This window comes from Gouania willdenowi, chromosome 1, assembly GCF_900634775.1.
Source record: "Gouania willdenowi chromosome 1, fGouWil2.1, whole genome shotgun sequence".
Classification (NCBI taxonomy): Eukaryota; Metazoa; Chordata; class Actinopteri; order Blenniiformes; family Gobiesocidae; genus Gouania; species Gouania willdenowi.
This window is the reverse complement of record NC_041044.1, coordinates 21,392,905-21,411,698: the sequence shown is the minus strand read 5'-3', so window position 1 is coordinate 21,411,698 and position 18,794 is coordinate 21,392,905. Positions and strand designations below refer to the sequence as shown.

The 18,794-nt window shown below is 37.9% G+C and overlaps 1 protein-coding gene across 1 annotated transcript; it reads right to left on the bottom strand.

Annotated features, from left to right (window-relative positions):
- Window positions 1–1,184: 1,184 nt before the first annotated feature.
- pkd2 (polycystic kidney disease 2) lies at window positions 1,185–17,284 on the bottom strand. Its single transcript, XM_028456154.1, has 15 exons — window positions 16,858–17,284; window positions 13,950–14,063; window positions 12,815–12,948; window positions 11,005–11,255; window positions 10,696–10,920; window positions 9,163–9,391; window positions 8,917–9,087; window positions 8,644–8,825; window positions 8,447–8,567; window positions 8,281–8,379; window positions 5,701–5,822; window positions 5,496–5,613; window positions 5,234–5,394; window positions 3,214–3,361; window positions 1,185–1,899 (listed from the first exon to the last, which is right to left on the bottom strand). Exons 1-15 carry the CDS (start codon window positions 17,282–17,284, stop codon window positions 1,690–1,692), a joined length of 2,712 nt encoding a protein of 903 aa, XP_028311955.1. The 3' UTR covers window positions 1,185–1,689.
- Window positions 17,285–18,794: the final 1,510 nt, after the last annotated feature.

Sequence of the window (18,794 nt, the reverse complement as noted above, 5' to 3'; positions counted from 1 at the left end):
CTCATCTATAAACGGTCGCATTTACAGACCTTGGAGTCACTGTTAGCTTACCAATAAACAGGAAGAGATTCATCACCTTTATAATAAGTGTTGACTAGGCCACTGGGAGTGAGGCCCAAGGCCAAGGCAGGCTGACTTGATAATAATGTATCATGTTTTTCTGCAGTCAGTGCCTTCTCCTCGTCCTTCTCTCTCTGCTCTGTTTCAGGTGTCGTGAAGCTGATGATGGCAGTTCCTGATCTGTGGTTCACGGCTCAACTAGTCTGTGACACTCTGATGTTCTATCTCTCTATCCTGTTCTGTTCCTCCTTCTGTCCACTAACCCCAACCAGTCGACGCAGATGGCTGCCACCTCTGAACCTGGTCCTGCTGGAGATTTCTTCCCGTTAAAAGGAAGTTGTTTCTTCCCACTGTCGCTAAATGCTTGTTCATGTGGATCTTGTTTGGTTTTGTCTTTCTTATTATGAATTTTATATTTTGATAAGCGCATTGAGATGACTTTGTTGTAAATTGCGCTATACAATAAAGTTGAATTGAATTGAATCATGGTGCAATGATGATTCACACTTTAAAGGTTTGGAAGAAAAATGTATCCCCATTAATAACGATACAGGTCTAAATGTATTGACAAACCTCATGTTTTTTTCTTCGAAAAATCACAATGAAATACGCAATAAGGATCTGATGTGGATGAAACTCAGTGGGGTAGCCGAGGAACAAAATTTCACAACAACTGATATCATTGATCAATTAAAAACTGAGATAATTTCTTAATATTTGTGGCAATGATAGGAGATAGGGGTTTTCCTTTTTTACTGATTCAGAATCAGTGTATTGATCCGGATCCCCTCCAAAATGTAATGGTACCTTCCATGCTGTAACGTCTATCGTTGGTTAAAATTTTATCAAAATCAGTTCATTACTTTTGTTGTAATCCTGCTAAAAGACAAACTAAAAACACTTATTTTCATTTATGATTAACACTCCTGGAAAAAAACTAAACAAAAAGAAGATATAGATTCAGTTTAGGATCACTTGCGGTTTGTATTTAGCACAGGCTGTTACTGTATATCCTTTATCATCATCTTAAACCAAAACCTTCTTCAAATTAGGTCCCAACCCCCTCTTGTGAATAAATTGTTGATAACTTGTAATAATATAAAAACGAAATCCAAACAAAGATGTGTTTTCCTAACATTTTATTTCAAACAACAGATTAAAAAAAAGAAACATTCACAATATATTTAAAAGCATGGGTTTCCCATGAAAACTAGATGCACTCCAAAATGAAGTTTGTTTCACGTTACAATATGTATCATAAAGTAATAAGCTGTTTATTCTGAAGTTAATCAAAGCACAGAATGTGAGTAAATATGAAAGAATGTAGCACACGCGTACCTACTGGATATTAAAGTGATAACAAAATGAGCTGATCATTAAGATACTTAGTATGTGTGGGTAATCACAAGCTGGTACATGACGCTCATGCAATATCAAAGTAACATGGACGCTGGTGCATACAGATAATGCTGTGATTAAAGGCTGTACCGTGAGTCCTTCAATGTTGATGTTTTCTGCCACCGTGTGGCAAAATGACAAATAAGGAGCTTCTCTCACAGTGTCTGTCAATGCTGCAGGAAGTGATTTATAAATCAGTCCTTTAAGAGCAAAATGTTTTTCAATGAGATTTCACATGTGGCTGCTGGCACTCGTGCTGGAGTCCAGGCCGTCAGTGGACAGGGAGGAGGGCGGACGAGGCCGTGGGCCAAGGGGAGTGGCCGACTGTGGGTGGCTGACCTGTGAGACTATGTCATCGGACTCCCAGCGCTCCAGTTCCTCCCTGACCAGCCTCTCCATCTGCTCCCTGTGAGCCTCTGAGTCTCGTCCCAAACGTTCATCCTGTCAAATGTAAACAGATTAGGTCCACAATGTGTCGTTCAGGGTTGGGGTCAAATACATTTTTAAATTACAATTACATTTTCAATTATTTATGTTCAATTACAACTCAATTAAGGCTACAATGACTGGCAGGTTTTTTCAATTAGAATTCAAATTAAATGTAAACATTGGCCACGTTTACATGGGAGCTTTATTTCCTATTTAAAGCGGAATAAAAGTTAATTCCTCTTTAAGCTGACCTTGTAAACACACAATTCCTAATGCTAATTTAATTCTGAATTAAAGTTAATTCCGAATTAGGTGGCTGGTTTATTCCGTTTTTAAATCCAAATTAGATAATTCGTCAGTCTTGTAAACACTTCACTTGCCTAATTCCGCTTTAAGTTCATTCTTGTCGTTCTGCGCTTGCGCGACTTGTGGCGATGACGCGCGGGTGACAACATAATCCAAGATGGCGGCGGCTCGGACTCCAGCCTAGACTATTTAATAAGAGCCTTAAAAGACATGGATATCATGAAAAGTGTGGACGGACGGAGACATAAACATGCAAACTTTCACACGGACTTATTAAACACACACGGATCTCGGTAAACGGAACAGGCTTTACCTCACCGTGGTCCAAACTCAAACCGTGTGTTATTGTTGAGCTGCTGCTTCAAAACTACAATCAAAATAAAGGTGAAAACAGTTCTCATGTGTGGTCGTCTGTTATAGTGGACAATAAAAGGTTTGTTGTGTGTTTTTACTGATAGACGTGATACGTCATGTTCTCCCCCTGTCCAATCAGAGCCTTCCCAACCTCCAGACCTAAAGCAGAATCATCTAAAGCGCAATAAACCTGTTTTCCATGTAAACCTCATTCGGGAATTACCATTTCCATGTAAACATGAAGCAGAACACTTTATTTCCGAATGACTGAATTACACATGTTTTGCATTTAATTAAATTGGAACTGACAGGTTATTATGTCAATTATCTGAACTAAATTACAATTCAATTATGATTACAACGACAAAATAAATTTTCAATTACGATTAAAATTTAAATATGTCATAATTGTAATTAATTACCAATTAAGCTAATTACATTTATAATTGACCCCAACCCTGGTGTTGTTTGTTTGAGCTTTTATTGGGCCAAGCGGTTCTCTGTTGCTTCCAAATAAAATGATGGCATATGAGAACTCATTTAAATCCTGTAAACAAAATATCAATCATAGAGTTGTTCAAAGACAACAGAAAAAAACCACATAGGTAAAAGAGAACTTTCTGTCTCAATCATCTTGCTATGTGTTGTGCATCCAGCACATCTCACCTCCATGACCCCGTCCAGCAGGCGGCCCAGTACATCCCTTCTCTTTAGTTTGGCTCTCTCCATGGTTTCCAGCTTCACAATCACTGCGTCTATCTTGGACACAATACTGCCAATGGAATGCTCCATTCTGTCCACGCGTCTCACCAGCCTGTCAGGAGTACGCATGGTTGTTCATTATCAATATAAGACACAATAGTTGACCAAAAAATCTCTAATCAAAGTTATGAAAGGCATTTTCTTCCTATCTCAAAAACATAATTGCATATGAACTGTTGAGTTAAGCAGCAAGTGAACATGGCAGCAGTGCCAGTACAAACACAAGATTTTGTCAAACTGGTGCCCATGCGCTATAAATTGTAGATCGCCAAAATAAAACCTGGTATAAAATACTATTATATATTAATTCTTATTTGAGCTTCTTCAGGGGCCTGTAGTATGAAGCTGGATTTCCTCTTATCGCTCTAACTTCCCGTATTTATTCAGTGTATCCTGTACTAAGGCATTGGTTAACTTCTTACCAGAGTAATTCACCATGGTAACTTACGCTGAACGGCTAACCTGGTCGGGACCAGGTTAAGATCCAGTGTAAAGCCCCACCTCCTGACAAATCAGTTCTCTTGGAAAACGACCTGCCCAAGAATAGGTGGATCATTCTGCGGACACATCGCTGCACAATCTTCCTTCCTGCTTTTGCTGCAGCAACAGTGTTGTTTTTGGTTCTGGATTTTAATTCTTCACATTTAAAAAAAAAAATTTCCCCAACTCTGACATAAGTTGCTTTGCATGGTTTTCATGTTTGTGATTGGTTAGACTCTGCAATCTCCACCCCTTTCACATGCAGCCAGGCTAAATTCACATGGGCTAAGTTAACGTGTTTGTAACCTGCTTCGTAGTACAGCTGAGGTGTATTCCAGAAAGGAGGTTCAACAAACTATCCATAAACTCTATTCATAAACTCTGGCTCAACATACGCCGCGATGGGAAACTCTGGTTATCTGATTTCATTACAGCTGGTATGAAATGGATCAATCAACTCTGAGTATGTAAACCTTGGGTTACTTACATGTACGAGCGCGATAAAAAGCCATCATCAATTGAGCAAAGATAAGACGAACTACCATGGCAACTACCCAGAAGAGAGCGATTTATTTCATCCCAAGGGGTGAAATAAGCAGGTGTTTGTGGAAAATGAGCCTTTTCTAAAGGTGCATTCACACAGAACGCCACTTCAGCAACTATAGTTGCTTAAATCGCCCATGATTAGTTGCGCTTTTTGGTCGCTTCATCGCTTCATCACTTCATCGCACCGACTGGGGAATAACATGAATAATACTGTATGTGTCTGTGGGCAAAACCTGATAGTGAGCAGGTTGAGTTCATGGAGAATGTTACCATGGTGACATACTCAGAGAAAAACATACCTCGCCTTCAGAAATGGGATACGAGTTTCCCTCATTTGAGCCCGAACATACTCAGAGTTTGAACATAACCTGCTTTCTGGAATACCCCTCCGCTCTGTGACAGAAAATGTTTGGTTAAGTGAAGCCCACTAACAGAGATACGTATATCTAGGATATATTTATCCAGCTTCGTATTACAGGCCCCATATGTTTCATAAATAAAGAGCTGGATGTGGCTGCTCTGATACACAACAAGAGCTCCCAATAACAGCTTCATACACATCAGAAGTAGCTCAAACACACAACCTTGTGTAGTCTGTAGTAATGAAAACAATTTTAAAGAAAATGTAGATGAAAGCACTACAAAAACGATAGAAACCAATGTAAACACTGCACTGGAATCAACGACTTGACAATACATCATGTATACATTTGTGCAAAAAAAGTACTTTTTAAATTTATAAATACATGTGCACATATATTGTCCATTGGTAATACATTAAACACCTTTTATGATATATACATGTCCACTACAGGTACAGTTTAAGACGGTTTAGCTATTCTTTCACTGACTGACAGTAACTTATCTAACATCGAACAACATAGAATAAAGCTCTTACACTTGAAACTCCTCATAGGACACGCCTCCAGAACTGCTGCCACGACGACGAGAACTGTGACCACTGTCTTCATCGTCGTCTTCCTCCGAGTCATCCTGGACGCGTGGGAAGCTCCGCCCACTACCAGGTCTGGTCAAAGACCGTTCCAGCTCCAAGTCCTCCTAACGTAGCAGCAGAAACAGACTAAAGAATCTGCAGCCGGCGTTACCTTCTGTTTGTGTTGTCTACTAAAGAAAAGGCTTTATTCAGTTTTATCACTCACTCGCTCTTTCTCCAGATCGTCCCTCATTTGTTGGTGCTCGTGCTCTGTCAGTTCTTGATCCCCGTCCTGATCGTACTTGGCAAAGATGGCTTGAATCTCTGCGTCCGTGTGGCCCTTTCTGAAAAAAAAAAAAAGAAGCACACAGATGTTTACATTCAGGCTATGTCACAGACAGAGATGTTAGTGCATTTTGACATTTTTTTACCCTTTAAGATCCTGACGAAGTTCATCAAAGTTCATTTTACCACCTGCTTGGCGTAAACTGTCAGAGATATCATCAACCGCCGTCTTCTTCAGTCTCATCTTCATCAACGCTTTGTTATATCCCTGGAGAGGTGACAAGAAGAAAAGTTATCTCCTGTCAAATACGACAGGTATGTAACAGCTCACCCCTTATCTACTACTTTTTATTTCTGTGATCAGTGTGCTCACTGTCCTCTAGAACTACAATCCACCACATGGGTTGCATTTTGTGAAAACTAACTAGCATTTTACATGAAGAAATCAAACAAACAAGCCTTTTTGGTTATTCAAATACCCCCAACCTCTAACCTTATATACTGTATGTGCATGTATCTGTAAAGTATAGTCCTATAGCAATAAGATGTAAGAAAAAAAATCAAGAATAAACATATCAAAACTAATACATACAGTAAATCCCAACATTTACAAGCCAATACCAAATGTACTGTACGTAATCTTTTAAAATGATCTTAAATCATTTAAGTGTTCTAAATCTTTCTGTGGCTGATTCAACTCTAATAAGACAGTAAACTGAAATACATTTTTGCCAATCTCAGTGCAAATCATAGGTTTGCAGAGAATAACTTGATTGAACTGGATTTTTCTTTTTTATAACAAGGTGAGAGGCAGATGCAGAAATACCTTCCAAACAGATACAGTACCAGAGGTAAAAAAGAAGAGGGTATTCAAACATAACTGGAGTTTAAATTACTAGGCACATAAACTCAGACCCTAACACAATTCAAAGTTTAAAGCTGCTGGGGATGATCATTTTTAACAGATAAAGACATAGTGTTGGCCTCAAACTTCAATAAATCATTTACTAAAACAAATAAAGAAGGTTGAAATTGCAGCTTGAAAGTTTGTTTTGATTTCCCTTGTAAACAACTGGTTTATTGACATGTCAGAAAAGACTCACGCATTGCATTGTGGGATACGGAGTCCCGTAGATGGCTGCATAAACGTGTTTTTCCTTCATTCTTAAGGTGCAACTGTAGCGCTGCAGTCACTTAAATCGCCCGTGATGAGTCGTTTGCACATAGTGCGTGTGTGTGTGTGTGTGTGTGCGTGTGTGGGGAGGTGTGTGTGTTGAGCCCGTGACAGGGTGACACTTTTACGGTTTAAATGATCAACTTACAGAGATAATAAAAGGATGAGTTCACTCAAAATGTGTTATGATCAGTAGTTACTGTGGTTTTCAAGAAGTGAACCGCTTTAATTTTGCCCCGATAAATTGAGGAAGTGTAGTACAGCCCTGTGCTGCAGCTGTCTGCACTGTAGAGGGAGGGATTAGGAAGGGGCTGCAGCCTCCACTCTACAGACAGTGAAGGATGGGAGCGTTGTTGCATGAAGTCGCTTAAAAAGTTCAAATTTTCAACTTTGAGTGACAAGGTCGCGCTTTACCTGGTTGCTTAAATCACGAAAGTCACATCGCTTGAGGGGGGATAACTTGAGGTTGCGTCATTTACATGGATTTTAATGTAATCTAGTTGCTTCAGTTGCGTTCGGTGTGAAAGCACCTTTACTGTGATTTATTGTATGGTGTTCTGCAATAATGACTTCCCAACACATTTCTGGTGTTTTCACGGACTGAAAACTGCGTCTAACAATGGAGGATGTTTTTTTTTTTGGTGCTTACACGGAGAGATCTGAATTCGGCCGAAATTGATTGTCTCGCGGAATGAGGTGATACCCGGAACAAAATGGAGTAAACCAAACCACTGTCCTCCTTGTTTTACCAAGAAACACAATAAATCACGATAAGAATGAAGTTAAAACATTGCTATGCATCCATCTATGGGACTCAACATCCCACAATGCAATGCATGAAACTTTTCTGACATGACAACATTTGTTTGTGAGTAAATTATCTTTGATTTATTAATCTATGAGTTCTACGCTATGCTTTTATCTGACAAAGACAGTGTCTGATAGTGTTATCAGTGTCTCACACACACTTCTACATGAGCAAACTCACTCTGCCTTTACATCAAACAAGACTGACTGATTATCAACAGTTTAAGGAGGAACCTGCAACTTATTTCCTGTATTTCTGTGAGATCATAATACTCAGAAACCCCCCCATCATAGATTAGGAAGGAATTGATGAATGCACAATACTCAGTTTGTGAACTAACGCACTAGTTCACAAAGCAAGTAACTCATCGTTAATAATATGGAACAAAATCTTTAATAATAGAGCTTTCAGACTGTGTGCAGTGTTGTATTTCAGGTCTCCAGCCTATGGAGTATTTTAGCATCCAAGTGTGGTAGGATAAAGACTGAAAAACACATTGACACATATAAGGATTAGGAGATGAAGTGTGTTTCCATAATCATAATCCTACTCTGTCAACTGTACCGTCTCTATTCACACATCCTTGTGGAAACCTTGACTTTTTCTTCCAGTTATGTTTTATAAAACCAGCTTTGAATCATCTGTTTATTCGGCTGAACCCTATACTTCAACATTTGCTTCATCTTTTTTTGTTAAAAAGCTGTTTTTAACATTTGGTCTTTGTGGCCATCAACAGTTCCATACCTTTTTAATGAGGTCAGTCATTTCCATCTCCGACCTCTGCTGGGACATGTCGGCTTTCACCTCTGAGTATGTGTCATTGATGATCGCCAAGAACATGTTCTGTATAGAGATTAAAGAGATGTCATGATGTCTTCATGAGAACAAACTCCCCTGTGAGTCATCTTACCATAAGAATGAAGAAAATAAAAAAAACAAAGGATGTAAAGTAAATAGGTCCCAGCACTGGATTGGCCTCTTCAATTTCCGAGAAGTTAAAATCTCCCAGAATGATACGGAACTGTGTGAATCTACACAGACAGTAATAAAGTTTTTTAAACAGGAAATGTCATTTGTGGATATGTTTTTATGTTTGTGTATTCCTACATGCTGGCCTGGAAAGTGCTGAAGTCGTTGACTTGAGTTCCAAACACCAAGTAAGCCAGCTGAGCATATGCCAGGAAAATGATGAAGAACATGATGGCAAAGCCCACCAGGTCTTTGGCACAGCGAGACATGGTGCTGGACAGCTGATTCATGGTCTGATTGAAGTTGATGAATTTAAAGAGCTGGAAGAAAGCAAAGACACGTTGAACAGTGCAGAAGCCTGGATTTCCTTTTGTGCTTTATTGATTTTGAATGAAGGGGAAAAATAAATACTTTAACCCATGAGAAAAACACGATGGCTGCAGCCATGTTGTTGAAATGCACTTGTAGGTTGGCCAGAGGCTCAAAACTGGGATGAGACGAGTGATTCTCCAACAGGCCTTTCAGCAGGCGTCCAACCATGGCTGTCCTGGTTATATTCATGATAATGGCAACGACGCTTAACTAGAATAGAATAACACACCAAGTCAGCACAGGCGTAATCCAGCTGTTCAAATGTATCCCTGCCTCCACGCTCACCGCCACGATGAGGACGTCCAGACAGTTCCACACACTCTTAAAGTAGTGCAGGCGATGGATCCGGATCTCCAACACTTCCTCCACCACGTAGTAAATGATGAACATACAAAAAGCCACTTCACACACACCCACAAAGTAGTCCCAGCTGGACACGTATCTGATCAGACGCACAGTCTGGAACTGCCAAGATGTCACCACCCCACCAGTGGCAGGGAATTCCACCAACAGCCTGAAAAGCATTAAAGCAGGAATAACAAATAAAAATGGGAGAAATAAGGATCTTGCTAGTGGGCCTGGGCAACATATCGCAATTGAAGATATATTGAGTTTTCTATTTTGGTGATACTGAAAATTAGAATATCGCCTATATCAATTTTGTCTTAAAATACTAGTTTTTAGGAGTCACTGTTTTTGCTACGTCTCAGAACAACATAAAAACCACACTACAGAACTCACTCGCACATGCTGTCCCGTACAGGAGACAAAGCTAAAAGTGGCACATATTATACAGCTGTTTGTCAATAAATGTGCTTGTGTGGCATTTTTCATCAGCAAAAAAAATAAAAAAAATAGTGACTTTATTGAGTTAAAAATATTGATATTTATATTGTATGTCAATATTTTGAGAACAAATACATAAATAACAAGAAGGCAGTCATTGTCATTATAACGCACAACCTTTTCCTAAATGTCCTAAATCTAATAACTTAGATGTATACATAAGAAAATATTATCACATCAGATATAAAATTACTAACTATCTTAAACGGTTTGTAAGAAAAGCTGTCCCCTTTGAAGATACCTCCAACAAAAAACGGAACAAGGGCAATAACTCCGGAAAAAATAATTCTGCGCTTCTCATTTTCAAACTCCATTCAAATTTGCTTATCCTGTCTTAAACGACTTCTAAGAAAAGTGGTCCCCTTTAACTCTGACGGACAGACAGAGCTCAAACCTATATCTCACTTTTAGTCATTTGTATGTTTAAATAGTTGATAAAACGCAACAAATTTCCTTAAATTTTCCTCAAATTAAACGTAATATGTCCCTTAATTGAATAGAAATTGGTCACAAAATGTAAGAAATGTAAAGTGAAGATCCTGTTCTGACTGATATCTATCACTTATTGCTTCGATAGTGTCGGTTTCTTACATATTTAGTATTTTATGTATATGTAGAAGTGCAAACTAACACACAATAATGTTGTTTTCCCACATAAGATCTGTGGCCCACTTTAGATCAAACTATTCCGTATTTGGCCCCTGAACTAAAATGAGTTTGACACCCCTGATCTCAGTCAATCTGACCCTACGACTTCTCGTCTCCAGCAGCTTTGAGCCCATAGTCGCTAAGTTAGGGTTAGCAGATATAGAAGAAAGACTTGATGGGTGCATACATCTCATACTAGATTTGATCACTATTTCATGCCTGTTCTTGACCGTTGTTGTTTCCATGTTATTACTATCACAAAAAACAACTATTAGAATTGGTTTCACGAACAGTTTTGAAACTATAAATGAGCACGACTCCTACCTAGCGATGCAGAATAGGTTTATGTTTCCGTTGTAGACAGAGAAGTCGAGGAAAACAGCTCTGGTGCCCCGATCCAGCCACAGATGTTCCTTGAGAAACTGCAGCTGGACAGCAGACTCCTCCTTGGTACGAGCAAGATCTTGGAAGAAGCCGCCACCTCCATATTTAGACACCTGACCCCAATAACTGCTGCTGTTCATCTCCTTGTCTTTGGTGTACACCCAACTGGAAGACATTGAAATATCATTTATTTACAATTTGCTCTGTAGAGTTTCATAAACAACTCGTAAATCAGCACGAGTTACATACGCAGTGCCGTTCCCGGGGCCAAAGGTCAAGGTGTCCTCATTGGCTGGACTATAGATGTTGTAACAGTCCTGGACCTCGTCTCTTAGGTCTTCGTGGACAGAGCAGGACTCGTTGTGAACTTTGACCTGCCGGAGTCGAGGCACGCCGAGGAGGAGGTTCTCGTAGAAGATGAGACTCTGGTTCTCTGGGAGGCTCTTGTTGTTGTACCACACCTCCCAGTACATGCCACTGAGGAAGGGCCCCTCCGCAAACTAAAAGCAACACATTAGAACACAAAAAAACACAAAATTCAGCTCCACATTATAGACTACATTTGGTTACATATTAAACTTGAAATAAATGTTTAAAAACATCTCAAAACTGAGTGAACGTTGGTAACAAATGATAAGTTTAACTTGACACTAACCTTAATTCTCTGAAGATAAATTCAAACAAAGATAGCATGATAAAAACATTTTCAAAAATAACTCGTATTTTTTTCTACTAATGAAGGTGACAAAAAGAAGAGACAAAGACTTTTTGGAAGTAAGCTCAAGTTAGCATTGAAGGACAGGACATGTTAAGGAGCATGCTAAAGCTAATGTTTTCTAACAAGCTGCAGGTGTGTCTCTGCTGTCACACATTAAACCAAGATGTTTCCACTGTAGAAAAAATAAACACATCTCAACTTAGAACTAATAGGATATATGATGGATAATATCAACAAAACAACATAAAAAATACACTAGTACCGATACATACTTTAATAATATTAATATATCAATTTTATATTGCGCTTTTTTGGACACTCAAAGACGTTTACGCTTACTTTAGTCAATAAAATATTCTGGAGTTTTAGTCAGCTATAAAATATGAGTTTAATAAATTAGGCTGAGAATGTGAGGACTTAATTCAAGTTAAACTCATTGACATACTGTAGTAGTAGTAGTAGTAACAAACAGTAAAGAGAACTAACTTATTGGTTTGGTTGCTACACTCACTGCAATATAAATAAACTGTTTAAGTGGTGAAAACCAATGGACACAAATATTATCTTTTTAATAGGAGATCAATATAACCTTTTGATTTTGAAGAATAAGTTTTATAACATTTTAACAAATTAATGCATATCGGTGATTAGAGGTGTTGAAAAAAATTGATTCGGTGATATATCGCGACATTACGTCGCGCCATTCTCGGATCGATTCAAAATGCATCCATACTGATTTTTTTTACATTTTATTTAATTTATTTTATTTTCCCAGCTGGTCAACATGGAGGGCAGTGGGCATGTTGACAAGCTTATGTTTTTTTTAAAATACAATCTAAAAAGAAAATACTAACTTTCTGCATTTATTTGTTGTTCTAGGCAAATACCTCAGTCATGTTGCACAAAAGTCAAAGTTGGTTTAAAAGCCACAGGCAGATTGTATGTTATTTTTTTATTTTAAATTGTTGACACATGGCATGTTAAAGTGTAAAATATGCCAATAAAATATATTTCATACATAATGTTCTCATGAAGGTGTACACATTTACAGATTAGTTGTTTCTTAAGTCATATATATAAAAATTTGCAATAATCGCCTTGTACTTTAATATCGGGATATATCGTATCGTATCATGACCTTTGTATCAGGATACGAATGGTATCGCCAGATGCCAGGCAATACACGCCCCTATCTGTGATATTACAAACAGATTATTCACAGATCTAAAAGAATATACTCTAAGAGGATGTAAAATGGCTTCTTCCATCAAGCTGTATCACATCAAACAAATCATTAAATTACATGTAATGATTGAATACTTTGAAGTGGAACTTTTTTACCTTCCAGAAGTCCTCCATGGTGGAGAGGCTCCTAAAGGTAGACGAGTCTCCGGCAGACAAAGGTGTGTCCAGAAACAGCTGGGCCATGACTTTGGTATAATAGTACATGTTGGCATTTACCATCCCATAGGTCACTGTGGAAACAAATTCACATTCAAATGTAATTATGACCTGAAATGTGCAAAACAGCAGCAAAAACAGAAATGCTCGCTGAATGCGTTTGGCTTTCACTAAATGTAGCTTTGCTCCATCTGAGTTTTACCAGCCTGCAGAACTCTGCAGAAATGATGGAAAGTGCTTTTAAAGTCAGGCTGAGCCAGGCAAAATATGCCCTAATCATGCCTGCCAGGAAAGGATTTCCTGATCCACCCTAAACCACTTTATGGCTTCTTTTTTTCCTCCATTTTAAATACAGCAGAAAGAACATAGAGGAGCTGCACCAAAGCTTTCTGCCCTGGTATTATACAGTATATCTATTATTTCACTAATATTCTGTCAAAGTAATCACACAGAAAGACACAAAATGACAGTAAAATACACAAAAAAAACCCAGACTAAAATAGCCAGAAATCTATGAAACAACAAAAATACAAAAAAAAAAAAAAACTTTAAGAAAATCCATCAAAAAAAATCTTCGTTGGACAGAGAATTTTCTTTAACTTTACATTTCCCCATGTTGTTAAAAGGTGCTACAGGCATGATGACGCGCAACTGCACAGAGTCCCACTGCAACCACTTTCTCACTGTTTTGTAGTTGGTTCCGCTGTCATAATTACCCAATGTTACAGTAAGTTACCATTAATTTTGAAATGTGATACTAATTGAAATCATAAAATCATACTTATTATGTGTTAAAATGTAAGACTGATTAAAGACATTTTAATGACAATTAAGGCCTTATTTTTTAGATTGATGACATTAATGCCTTTTAAGACTTTTTAAGGATCTGCAGGAACCCTGTTATCATATACAAAACAACAACATATTTATATTTTCAAACGGATAAAAAGCAAATTGTATAACCTTGGAATAGTGGGTCATTATTGTGTTCTGATTATATTTGGTTGGTCAATGTCAAATCTGATTAAGTTGTTTATAAGACATCATTCGGTGAGATTCTTGTGTGTTTACTTACATATACAAATAGTGATAAGGAAGGTGATGTATGTGAGCATCTCCCTCAGTACGTTCCTCAGGTATCTCTCTCGGCTGCTGTCACTGTCCTCCATCAGCTCCGTACCCCACAGAACTGGAAACACAATACCATTGTTTAGCTCACACATGTTACACACACACACACACACACACACACACACACACACACACACACACACACACCCACACAGTATAAAGTAGGAGTGTGATGATATCTCGATACGGCGATATATCGCAATATTTTTTTCGCACGATCGATTATCGATAAGTATTGATTTTTTTTAAATTTAATTTATTTATTTATATTTTTTTTCAAAACCTTTTCTGCTTTTTCACTAAAATATACAGGTAGGTCTTCACAGAAATGTTGTCACTGTTTGTTGAAGGAACCAATATATTGTTTACTGGACTATTGCACTATAATGGTGTCACTGGTAAGAAAGACCCTATTTTTTGTTTACAGAAAGCACTATTAGAGATACTTATTCATTTACATTGGTATGTTGACACTTATTTACAAAAATGTGGCACTAAAATAGTGTCATTGTTCATACGACACTTTTTCAATTTATTGTCTTTCAGAGATATAAAATAAATTAAAAAAATGTTCACTTAATCTTTTTTTTTCTTGGTATGTCATAGATTATTGTAGATTGATTTCTGACCAATATATCGATAATCGCAGTATCATCAAATCGTGAGCTTTGTATCACGCATCGTATCATGAGATACCTAGAGGTTCCCACCCCTAGTATAAAGCATATTTAATGCTCATTTCAAGTGAGTCCCAAAATATTACTTGGATTCAGCGACGAAGCTAAATAACTATGACAACGCTAGCAAAGCTGAGAACTAAACAAATCATTTTTGCATCTTTCTTCACATTTTTAAAGGTGAGCAGACATTCTTTACGTCCCTATTTTCATTCTGTGGAGCAGCATGCAGCATCACAAGGAGATCCCATCAATCCAGGTCTTTCTGTGCACACATTATCCTCTAGTGTCTGTGAGTTTTCTGCACTTTGAGGAATTGATTTTCATCAACAGTAAAAAAAAAGTTTCAATTCTGGACTGACTGTGGTTTGTGCACCTTCAAATGTCTTAGTTTTAGCTCGATGGGAAACTGGTTTCCAGTATGAGGGCTTTAGAACAGCTAAGAGTGGCTTTGTGATAGGGTTCCTACAGCTTCAGTCAAATTAAATTCAAGACTTTTTATTGCCATTTGAAATTAAATTTAATTCCAACTTCACAGTAAACACTATAGGGAGAAAAAAAAACGCCACATCAATTACACAAGGTTAGGTTACATTTTTTCTAGTGTCTAGTGCAGACGTGCAACTGGTGACCCCCAAAGTAAACACACAAAAATACACAAAATGACAGTAAAATACACAAAAAACCGACTAAAACAATCAAAATCACTCCAAAAACACAAGATGACAACAAAATAGCCAGAAATCTATGAAACACCAACAAAAATACAAAAAATAAAAACCATTAAGAAAAATCTTCATTGGACAGGTAATTTTCACATGTAATTGAAAGTTGCTACAAGCATGACGTTCAACCACGTCAGCAGTTTGTTAGACTGTCGTGATTGCACAATGTTACGATAAATTATGTATATTTTTTTTAAAACAAAATTTACCATTTATCGAATTACAATCATAAAATCATACTTATTATGTGTTAAAATTTAAGAATTTTGAAACATTGATTTAAGACAGTTTAATGACAATTAGGCCTTTTTTTTTTAGATTTATGAATTTAAGGCCTTTTAAGACTTTTTAAGGATCTGCAGGAACCCTGCATGATTGAAGCTGGTATGGAAAATGGAGGGTTATGTAGTTTACAGACTAATTATAGTGATATTCAGTCTCTTTGTACTATTATGTAGTGTGTTATTGTAATTCTGTGAATTTATAACGTGATGTGGGGCTTTTTATTAGTACAATCTAGAGTTTTTTGGAGAAGCACTTTGAGAAAGATTGTATTAGTATTGCTGAGTAGTAATAACAAACTAGAACTACATTTCCCAAAGATAATGTAAGTAAGGATGCATAAGTCAAAGTCAGTATTACCCTCGGAGTCAGTATATCCCTTAGTATAACCCCTCAGAATCGGAACAATCCCTCAGAGTCAGTACAAACTCTTGGAGTCAGAATTACCCCTCAGAGTCAGTATAACCCTTCAGAGTCAGTATAACTCCTCGGAGTCAGTATAACCCATTGGAGTCAGAATTACTGCCCAGAGTCACTGTAATCCATTGGAGTCAGAATTACCGCTCAGAGTCACTATAACCCCTCTGGATCAGTATAACCCATTGGAGTCAATATAACCCCTCAGAGTCAGTATAACCCCTTGGAGTCTGTTTTATTACTGGGTTCCCTAGTCGGAAAAATTTGACTAAATTTGGGGAACGACTTATTGGACAAAAATCTATTCTATAATAATAAAGTACACAGAAAACAATCGTGAGGATAATATGAATACATACAGGATGGTTCCTAACCTTTTTTGGATCGTGACCCCATTTTCATACCATGAATTTCTGGCGACCTTAAAAACATTTTTTTTTCTCGTATTATTTTTTTTTAATCATGTTTGTTCTACTGTATTACAAATACAGAGTAGCCAGGATTAGTGACAAGTTGTGCCAGCTCAGATATAGTTTTATAGATTTATATTTGACAAAGTGAAAGTATGAAATACAGTTTAAGATTCTGTGTTTTAATTTGAAAAAACAATAATAATAAAGTAGACATTTCAGGTGACCCCATTTAAACTCCAGGCGTCACCACATGGGATCCCGACCCCAAGGTTGAAAAAACCTGAACTACACTAATGTCTATCAAAAATAAAAGTCTGACAGCATTGTGAGTGACTCACTCCTGATTTTTTGAAGGATCTGCTTCATGCAGCTGCGGTGCTCTTGTCTCTCCGGCTGCTGGACGTCCACAGCCGCTCTCGGATACAGTCCTCCCCGGGGGCTGTGACTCTGAGTCCCGCAGTTGGAGCTTCCCGGGCCGCTGCTGCCGCTGCCGCTGCTGCTGCTGGAGGTCGTGGACGTTGATCTCCGTCCGGAACTCGCTTGCGGCCAGTCGGCCTCTAGTATCTCATCCTCGGGTTCGAACCCTGGGTTGTCCCGGCTCCACGCTTGTCTGGACGGCGGTGATGGAGAGGCTGTGACACCTCCGAGACCCAGGTCCTGATGCTGGATGTTCTCCATCTCTATGCCCTCAGTGGAGTCCAGTGTGTGAGGCGCCCTGCCGGGCTGGCTCTGGGGCTGCTGTGGTCTGACTCTGGAGGAACTCATGGCTCACTTTATCTGCGACTAAAGTGTCTTTTAAAACTACAAAAACAGCCCAAACATGTCAGCTTTATCTCCTGGGACGTGTCCACTCTGTTGTTACATCCGAAACGAGAAAGCGAGATACTTAAACGTGAAAACGACTAAACTAAACCCCGACACTGAGTAAAAGTCAACATTTAAAACCGACACGAAGTCCCGCTTCTGTTTTCCAAATCCACGGCTCTCCCGATAAAAACTAAGCTTTTTAGGAGACTAATGCTTTTCACTTCACAAACGTTTAACATTTAACAACGCAGAGCGTTAATCTGCCGTGTTTACGTAAAAAGCCCATTCCTCGTCCCGGGACAGCCATCTTGTTCTGAAGTGTTCCCCAAAAGTCCTCCTATGTCCGTGACTCACGTTACATTAGAAGTCATGGCGCCGCAGGAAAGAATGGAACATATTTCAGTAATAAAACACTTACTAAAATTCAAACTGGCACATATTTTTTATGTCATTTTATTTTTCTTATGATTATTTTTTTCATCTATATCAACCCATTGAAGTGAGAAGCAAACTTTTTATTATCATTATTATCATTATTTTTATTTGTTTTTTGTTTTGTTTTTTTCCAAAGCTGTACAAAAAAAAAAAAAACCCAAGCGTTGTATAGTCACGAAAGTATATTTTATTTCTTTTGAAATGTACTACAACAATCCTAACAAGATATACCATAATATGTGTTTGGGTTTGTGGTCGCTATGGCAACAAGGCTGTGTCGTCACCAGGGCGGTCAGCGAAGAGTTGAAGACATTGTTGATTTTGACAGAACATTTTGGTTCTGTCTTCGTTAAACTCCAGAATTCTTTTTATTACTACTCTAGTTTCAGTTGACTAGCTCATTGTTGACTCATCTTCACACTAACTTTCCTTTATTTCCAAATGATTGACCTCTATACATTATATTTAATCGAGAACTCACAGCAGAGTCTCCACTTTGTCAGATATTGGCAGTTATCTGGACCAGTGATCCAGATCCTGATCATATACACTTTAAAGCAGTGTTATCAACCTTGGGGTTCATAAAATCATAAAAAATCATTACTCATAATCATAAATTTATATATATATATATATGCTCCTAGTTCATAGGCCCATGTAATGCAGAGAGTTTATTGTAGAATGAAATTTAGAATAAAAACACAATTTTAACCAAAGATAGACCTTAGACCATGGAAAATTCCATTATATTGTGGAGGGGATCCAGATAAAGCTCCTAATTCTGGATATATATATTTGATAAATTGATATTGATAAATTTTAAGCTAGTTGTTTGTTTGGCAGATCTTTGATCTCTGTTATGTATTACCATATTTACTGTAGGACCTACTGCAGAGTTTTTTCATCCAGGATATTTTCTTCTGTTCTTCTTTATTATCCTTATTATTTATGGGCAACTCATGGTCCAAGGACACATGTGGTCCTTGGTCTAATTTTATATAGTAAACATACAAAATAACTCAAAAAGTGAATA